The sequence below is a fragment of the Mustela nigripes genome, chromosome 7 (assembly GCF_022355385.1).
Source record: "Mustela nigripes isolate SB6536 chromosome 7, MUSNIG.SB6536, whole genome shotgun sequence".
Classification (NCBI taxonomy): domain Eukaryota; kingdom Metazoa; phylum Chordata; class Mammalia; order Carnivora; family Mustelidae; genus Mustela; species Mustela nigripes.
Genome location: NC_081563.1, coordinates 114,349,266 through 114,358,207, shown reverse-complemented (window position 1 = coordinate 114,358,207; position 8,942 = coordinate 114,349,266). Strand labels below are relative to the sequence as shown.

General features: G+C 51.4%; 1 protein-coding gene across 6 annotated transcripts in view; it reads left to right on the top strand.

Annotated features, from left to right (window-relative positions):
• Positions 1-258: 258 nt before the first annotated feature.
• The window catches only part of BCL2L1 (BCL2 like 1), a 50,394-nt gene continuing 41,710 nt past the window's right edge, over positions 259-8,942 (top strand). Inside the window, exons 1-2 of one of the 6 annotated variants that reach the window (XM_059406741.1) lie at positions 259-359; positions 1,898-2,591. In XM_059406741.1, coding sequence (XP_059262724.1) covers positions 2,028-2,591 — 564 coding nt within the window. In that variant the 5' untranslated portion in view covers positions 259-359; positions 1,898-2,027. The other 5 variants (XM_059406743.1, XM_059406740.1, XM_059406742.1 and 2 more) reach the window with 5 other exon arrangements.

Here is an 8,942-nt window from a genome sequence, read left to right as displayed (position 1 = left end):
TTGACCAACTGACAGAGTTGGCATCCAAGACACAAGATTCTTAGCTACAACGCGACGCTTTTTAGATATATAAACTCACAGATGGATGAAGTTGACTGATTAAATGAACGAACTCATGGGAAAATGAATATAAACGTTGCTTTTTTTTTTTTGCGTCTCCAGAGTCCCCAGATCTGCCGCAAGGGGGCGCTCTCTCCTAGGTCTTGACGCCAGTCCTCAAGGCGCGCACTCCCTTTGCGTCTCGGGCTCGCGCGCGCTGCCGCGGCACCGGAAGTGACTGAGCTTGCAAGTTCCCCCGGTCTCTTCAGGGGAAACTGAGGCCGGCTCGTTCGGAAGAGACAGCGCGAGCCGTCAGCCAGGTAGGCCGGCCCGGGTCCGTGGCGCGGAACTTGGCCACGAAGAGCCCTCGCGTCTGGAAACGACCTGGCCGATGAAGGGGGGATGTGGCCCCCCACGGCTCGCGGGGCTCGCAGGTGAGAGCGCCGCCTCCCCTGTGCGTGGCAGGCGCTACGCCCAATGGGAGCCCTCGCCGTCCCGCTTCTATGCCGACTGGGCTCGCTGATTGGCCACGCCGGGGCGGGCCGCCGGGGGCGAGACCCCTCCTCCCTGAAAGGACTAGGGGGCGCCCCTGAGGGAGAGCGGTTGCCTGGCAACGGGGCGGTGGCCCGGCGGGTACCCGGCCTAGCGCGCGGGAGAAGCCGCCAGGCCGCAGCCCACCCGCTCCGGGCTCCGGAGAGGTGCCGCCCCTGGCCCCCAAGCCCTCCCGGGGGCGCCAGGAAGCCGCCTTGGGCCTGTCCTCAGGAAAACGTGGTCTCAGCTGTTGTGGGTGGCGGGGTGGGGGGGAGGCTCGAACAGGCCTCAGTCCCTCTCCCTGACCCGAGGAGAGGCCCGGCGCCTCACCCTCACCCCGTCTTTGTGCAGGGCGCCGGCGGCCATTGTGTCCGTGCGGGGAATGGAGGACCCGGCAATCCCCCCCCACCACCGCCACGTCCAGGGCCGTTGGGGAAGTCAAAGAAAATCAGCGGTGTTTCTGGGGGGTCCCCGGCCGTCAGCCTCCCGGAAAGGCCCCGGGATGGCCTTTCCGAAGTCAGACCGCAGATCCGAGGCAGTTTCCCCCTCCCTCTGTCCCTTCTCGAAACCTTGAGCCCCATTGAGAAGTCCCTTCAGGGTTTCGGAAGCCTTACCCTGAGCTGGTACTTAAATAGAAACAACAACAAAAAAAAACCTAAACCCCACAACCAGCCACCTCCGGGAGAGTTCTTCTGGCTCCCAGCAGGAGGCGGAGAGCCAAGGGGCGTGCAAGAGCGAGGGGGCTGGGCTCCCGGGTGGCTGGAGGCCGCTGCCGAGTGGCCGCCCTCGATCCAGGCGATGGAGGAGGAAGCAAGCGAGGGGGCCGGTTCCTGAGCTTCGTAATTCCTGTGTCGCCTTCTGGGCTCCCAGCCTGGCGGGTCGCATGATCCTTCCAGCCGGAGCTCCTTTTTTTTTTTGCCAGCCGCCGTGAGGCCGGCTGACTTGCCGGCATCCCGGCTGCCACCTCTTCTCCCGACCTATGTTACAAAAGATCTTCCGGGGGTTGCACCTGCCTGCGGCTGCCTGAGACGGATTTGAATGTAGGTGGTGCGGAGGTGGGGGTGGAGGGGCAGATTACCCGTGGGGGTGACTTTCTGAGGAAAGCATTTCGGAGAAAAGGGGGTGGTTGGGGTGAAAAAAAAAAAAAGCCGGTATAGTGATTCAGAAACAGCCCACGGGTGCTTTCAATTTGACTTCATTGAAGTCTTTTGGAAGCTAGACCCAGACCTTCCTAAGAGCTACAAAGAAACCAGTTCTGGTATCTGAAAGGGGAATAGGATATTGTAGGGTAAAGGGCACGCATATTAATTTTTTTTTTCCCCTGAAGCTCTTTCTCTCCCATCAGAACCCTATCTTGGCTTCGGATCTCAGAAGAGAAGCACTAAGCAGAGACCAGACTCAGTGAGTGAGCAGGTGTTTTGGACAATGGACTGGTGGAGCCCATCCCTATTATAAAGATGTCTCAGAGCAACCGGGAGCTGGTGGTTGACTTTCTCTCCTACAAGCTTTCCCAGAAAGGATACAGCTGGAGTCAGTTTAGTGATGCAGAAGAGAACAGAACTGAGGCCCCAGAAGGGACTGAATCAGAGATGGAGACCCCCAGTGCCATCAATGGCAACCCATCCTGGCACTTGGCGGACAGCCCTGCGGTGAATGGAGCCACTGGCCACAGCAGCAGCTTGGATGCCCGGGAGGTGATCCCCATGGCAGCGGTAAAGCAAGCGCTGAGGGAGGCTGGGGATGAGTTTGAACTGAGGTACCGGCGGGCATTCAGCGACCTGACATCTCAGCTTCACATCACCCCAGGGACAGCGTATCAGAGCTTTGAGCAGGTGGTGAACGAACTCTTCCGGGATGGGGTGAACTGGGGTCGCATTGTGGCCTTTTTCTCCTTCGGTGGGGCTCTGTGTGTGGAGAGCGTAGACAAGGAGATGCAGGCATTGGTGAGTCGGATCGCAACTTGGATGGCCACTTACCTGAACGACCACCTAGAGCCTTGGATCCAGGAGAACGGCGGCTGGGTAAGGACCACGCCCCTTGTGTGTACCTTTCTCTTGGCCTCCCATCCGGGAGATGTCAAACAGCCTCTCCCCCATATCTCTTTCTGTTGTGCTGGGTGGTTATTGGAGACTGTTTGTTAAGGAGATGTGACCAGCCTCATTGCACCACAAGAGGTTAACTGTTCTCAAACACAGATGACCTAGTTCTTGAAGGACCAGGCATCTTTCATTCTGGTCACCCTCATGACCCTACTCTTTCATACTTGTGTTCCAGTTTCTCACTCGAGGAAAACACAGCCTGTGTGTTCATTTGGGCCCAAATCTTTGCAAGTGGAAAGTTATTCCAGGGCTCCCCCTCACCCTGACAAAATGGCTCACCACAGAAAGGGCTGATGAGTGTAATGCCTCTGAGCCCCTCCATTCTTACTCCCCCGGGGATGTCAGTCTTGTCGTGGGCTTCCCTCCCACAAATCAAGTTCCCTTTATTTCAGAGTTTGCATACATGTTCCTCTCATCTCAGAACAGGGTACGGCCAGGCAGAAGTTCCCTCTGGCTTGGATGGCTGAGGGTTGTCAGATTTTAGGGCAGTGTAAGCTGTGCCAGTGGGCCAGTTGTGTTTGTGCTGCACCCCCCTGTTCGTTTGCTCTAAAGGTGCAATTTTCTGCACAGTTGGCCTGTTTGTGGAGCTCTTGCTGTGTCACGCATTAAGCCTGGGGACTTTGCACCTCACTGCCTGGGGTCGGTTGGGGAGCTCCAGCTGTTCTGCCTGTTGCTTTCTGGCCAGGGCCCTAGGGCCTCTTCAGGGAGCACTGTTGGCTGGCAAAGCAAGAACCTGGTCTGTTGGGCTCTTTGGAATATGGAGATTCAGCAACAGACTTCAGAAACAAGCGATAGAGGTGTGAGTGCCAGCCCTGTCATCCAACCAGCTGTGTGACCTTGGACAGGCCGGTTTACCCTGAGCCTCACCCCCCCCCCCCCCGCAAAAAAAAGGTGGCAAGCCCTCTTTGCCTTGCAGAACATTGTAAATCTGGGAGCTAATGCGAGCAACTGACTACAGAAACAGCAAGTTTCTGTAGTAGTTGTTATTGGTTCCAGACGCAGGAGTCACGCCGCGCCCCCATTCCTTTCCCAGGGAGAGAGAATTCTCTCGCCCATCACCAACTTAGGAGCAGATAGTGATGAGAGTTCTTTACCAGTGGTCATTGTAGACAGTTTTTGCTCTTCTACAATGAACTCAGTCCTAATTGCCTTGCTGATCTCCCTGCCTAGAGGAGATGCAGGGTTTATGAGACGTATTCGGTCCCCTCAGCACACCCAGAAAATTGAGCAGACTGGGCAAAATAAGTCATCTGTTGAAGGAGCCAAGATGGAAGGGTCCTTGCACCACGGACTCAGGAATGTCAAGAATGCAAATTATCCATAGGCGGGCCTAGGGCGTGGCACTTCAGTTTACCTCCGAGCCAGACACCGCCTAGTTGGCCCTTCCCCCTGTCTTTTTTCCCATTTCTTTGCAACTCCATTAACTATTCCTGCTGCCAGTTCTTGTAAAATACAAAGGGGTCAAGTCAGTGGAGGTCAGATGACTGGGGTGGGGTTGGGGGAGGTAAAGGTGGAGAGCTCTCGAGCTAAGGCTGACCGGACTTGAAAGCCGTTCTGTAAATGAACTCCCTGGGGGGATAAATGATTAAATAGTTCCTGTTGGTTTGTGTGATGACCTCGCCTATTCCCTCCTGCTTTGATTCTCTTTGGGGGCAAATATTTGTTCAGCTGATTACAGGAGGGACAGGATTCCAGCACTTCAGACCCAGCCTCTGAGGCATCTCCCAGTAGAGATGTGGGCCTTGTGCCCACCTTGCCTGACTATTGTCCTTGGGTAGGGGTGCTAATACCAGGTGGGTTATTGCCAGGTATTAACAAAAGGCAGTCTGGTAAAGGTGCCTGTTCTGTCCAGCAGCCCCTGCAGAGGGCTGCCTGGATCAGAGAATTGCCAGTCGCCCAGTATTATATACAGAAAGAATTTAGACACAGCAACACTGGGCAAGTTCATTAGATCACCCCTGGATTGAAATTCCATCTTCTGTATCTTTGCTCAAGAATTTTCAGAGCCCGTTAGACAATATACCATATGTTACTTCCTCTTGGTGAACAGAGGGGATGTGTACAGAAGCCAGTTATATCAGCACCATTTTGGGGCACACCTGCTCCTTGAGGCCAGGAGGTAAAGAATATTAGAGTAGAGATCCTTTGGATAGAAGCTACCCACACACGTCCCTGTCAAATACCATCCTGTTTGAGCTGCACTGACTGGCTCCTGGAGTGGCATCTCAAAACCCTCTTGGAGGCTGTGGCAGATCCACGAGTGTAGGACTTGTGGGCCATTACTACCCTGCGATAATGCTTTAAATTTAGCATCCCTGCAGAAAAGGGGAAGGAAATAAGCGTTTATGGAGTACATCCCATGTATGAGGCATTGTGTTGGTCTTTTACTCACGCAACCAAAATTTTCTGAGCATCTACTCTGAGGCAGGCCCTGTGCTAGGCGCTGGCAGTAAGCCTCACATGATACCTTCCCTCATGGAAATGATGTGCTGTTTCATATATCCCACACAGTAACTTTTCAAGGTAGGTGCGTTTCTTCCCAGTTTATATGTGAAGCTCCGGGTGACTGGCTCCAGGTAGCCGTCAGCCAGTTAAGTGACTTGAGTGGGAATTTACACCGAGGTCGGCCTGAGTCTGAAGCCTAAAGTCTTTTCCATCCACATCAGGTTGTCATAGGAGTGGTAAAGTGACCCAGATATCCTGGCACAGAAGGGCAGAAATGCTGTTGGGCCACACAGACATGCCCATGGAGGAGCTCGCTCTGGTCTGTGATCCTGACATGATTCAGGAAGCCACAGGTAGAACAGTTCCTTTGTTGGTAGTAGCAGGTTCCCCAAGGTATGTGTGTAGTAGCCTCAGATTCTGGCGTTGGTAAAGGCATCAGGGTTTTTGCCCAGTCAGAGTGACCTTCTTGTCAGTTCTTTCGTTGTTAAACCCTCTCAGGCCCGGCCAGTAGATAAGAATCATGTGTGTGTGTGTTGGGGGCGAGGTGGCCTGCTTTGGTTATATCTTCTTGATTGTGGGTGAGCTCCAAGGACTGGAATTCCACATGTGGCCACACCACTGCCTGCCTGGAGTCACCTAGCAAGATGCTGAACCTGTTTGTGTCTCGTCCATCCATCTCTCCTACCTGTAAAATAGAATAATGACAGCCACCTGCCAGAGCTTGACTCTAATAAAGAATCTAGAACAAAAGCCCTTCCTGGGCCTTAATTGTAGGGTGGAAGCACTTGTTTTAATGAGTGGACCATCTGCCTCAGAAAACTGAACTTTGGCCCCAGAGTCTCTCAAGAAACAAAGCCAACTCCTGAGATACTCATCTAGAATGAAATGTGATACGATCTTCTCTGTAGGGACAGAGTGTTTTGGGGGCTTTCCAATGGGAATGTGGACAATTTTAGGGTGAGGACCCAGGTGGCAAGGCATTTTGGGATCGCAGCCCCTGGGAAACCCCTTAGCTTGATGGAAAACCATTGTCGAGAGCAATGAACTGTTGTGTGGAGAGAGGAAACATAATTTGGCCTTTCCCAGGCTGCCTGGTTCTGTGGTCTTCTAGATCCTGTAGGTTTCTTCTTGCCTATTCTGGCTTCTTTGTCATGGGTATATGTCAGCTGAAGCACCTCAGTGACCTTTGTAGATCTCAGCAGCTGTTGGCAATTCTGCGGTTATCTTGGGGAAACCCCATTAGAAACCCCAAACGTGGAAATTTTTAGTAATCTCATTCAGGTCCCAAAGTGAGGTAGAAATGTGTGAGGGACTCCACCTCAAAACACTCAGTTCTTCTGCATGTACATTTGAGGTTGCTCTTGGAACTCTGTCACCATCACAGGTTTTTCCAAACGTCCTGGGACTAATTTCCCCAGTGGCCCCATAGAGCCCTTCAGCTTCTGGTAGAAAATTACCCAGGTGTTTTTTCAGGGGGTCCCAACAGAACCCAGAGGGTTTTCTTGACTTTTGTGTGGGCAGTCACCAGATTTGTTTGGGCTGCAGGAAGCAGTGGTTGTCAGCTGTCCTTTCCCCAGCAAGTATCTGTCTTGAGGCCAGTGGGCTTCAGCATTTTCCAACGTCCTCAGCCTTCCATCATGGGGCTTTCATTCAGCAACCGTGGTCTTGTCTGGGTTCGGCATGGATGGATTTAGGAGTAATTCTCAATGAGCTGCTCTTTGACAGAAGTATAGTCTACTACTGTCTTAATTAGCAGGGCCCTGTCCCTACCCCCACGCCCAACCTAATTCCAGAGAGTCCTCCCTAGGGATGCCTCCTTTCTTGTTGAAGGAGTCACTCTGCTCCTGGAGCAGCTTCTGTTCTGTCCCAGTCTTTCTTCCCCATTCCCAGTTGGCTACCTGAGTCAGACAATCCACTGGGACTTTTTGTTCAGCCTGGGGAAGAGAAGACTCGAGAGATTATGATCACCAAATATCTGGAGGAAGAGGGGCTGTGCCTTTTTTATTGGTAGAGTACCCAACAGAACTTGGATAAGTGAAAGTAACGTTGGTAGCATGAACTTAGTGTAAAGAAGACATTTTTCACACTATTAAATCTCTACCAGATTTTAGGAATTTCCTGAAGGTGGAGTCCGCATTTGTCCACACTTGCTTCCTCAGCACAGAGCAGAGGTCTTGGGCATAGCAGGTACCTAATGAAAGAAATGCCCACCAAATTTCTGAAGAAACAGACAGTTATCAAACCAGAATAACAGTAATGGGAATTTTCACTGACCTGATCATTCAGTCATTGAGTCAGACGATATTTTTTGAGTTCCTATGTCCAGGCTGTCCTAGGTATTAGGGGTACTATTGCCTTAAATAAAATTAAGATTCCGTCCTTGTGAAGCTCACAGTCCAGTGGGGAGAAATAGACAATAAGCATGTATCACATATATAAAACATCAGGTGATAGTAAGCACTCTGAAGACAATAAAATGGGTTAGGGTCATGCCTTGCAAGGGAGGTGGAACTGCAGTTTTCAGAGATCGGTATCACTGAAAGATAGTGTTTGAGCCAAGGCCTGAAGAATGTGCAAGAGGAAAAGTGGTTGGGACTGAGAGGGGAGAGGTGGCCAAAGGCCAGATTGCGCCGGGTGTTATAGACCATGCTGATGACTTGGCTGTGGATGAATGAGAGAGAGGCCTGGAGAGAGTTTACAGCAGGGGTGAAGTGATCTGAATTCTGCAAGGGCTGCAGCCAGGAGGAACCAGTGACAAGGCTGGTGCACCTGCCAGGTGAGAAAGAAGAGTGGTTTAACCAGGAGGCTGAGGTGGAAGTAGTAAGAAGTGACTAGAGAATACAGCCAGGCTTACACAAGGTGTATTGATGGAAGCCACATTTTTTAACCACCTAGAGGTCATGAAATCAAGTCTAAATAAGCTAAATGTTCTTTAGGGATAATTATCTTTGAATTTGGTATCCTGAATGGTCCTCCATTCTAGCAGTAGTTCAGTCTGAGTAACTGCAGCTTGTCAGGCCTAGGTCCTAGCTCACCCACATCAAGCTGTGTGACCTTGGGGCAAATAATACTTGCTTCATCAGGTCATGGCAAAGACCTAATGAGGCATGCCTGTGATGTGTAGAGCCTGGCGTATGTTGGTATCATAATTCTTACCATCTTCATCACAGAACTCGTATCAGAAACCCATTCAACATCCATTCTCTTTTTTGGACTGCGTGCCCCTCCAACACATCCTCAAGGCAGACAGGTCCTAGCAGTGTTCGTCATGACAGGAGCTCTTGGTGTTCCTATGTCATAGTGGTACAAGCTTTGGGATTCCTGTTCTGCTGTCAGTCTGCTCAGACTCGCTGTCTTGCCTTAGCCGACTCGCTTCACCCCCAGGCCAGTTCCTCCATTAAGGCCCAGTTTCACATTAGTTACATTTAAGAATGTCTCTTTTCTATCAACAGCTATACTTTAACTACAAAAATTAAATAATCCCAGTGTAAACGTAGGGTGGTTTCTGAGGGACCCTTCAATAATAATAAACCACATTTATGTAGTACTTTACAGCTCAGAAAGCGCTTTCATATCCATCATGCCTTTTTGATGCCTACAGCCATCCAGGGAGGTGAGCAGGAGGGAAGGCAGGCTGGGAAAGGTGAAATGGCTTGCCAAGGTCACACATCAGGGGGAAGATGCAGGACTTGAATTTTCGGATCTGCACTTGATCACTTTTCTGCTGTGTGACCTTGGGCAAGTCTTTTAACTTGTAAATGACCATCATAATAGTGCCTTGTTCTGAAGACTCAGTGAGTTAATCCATGTCTTAAGGCTTTCAGAACA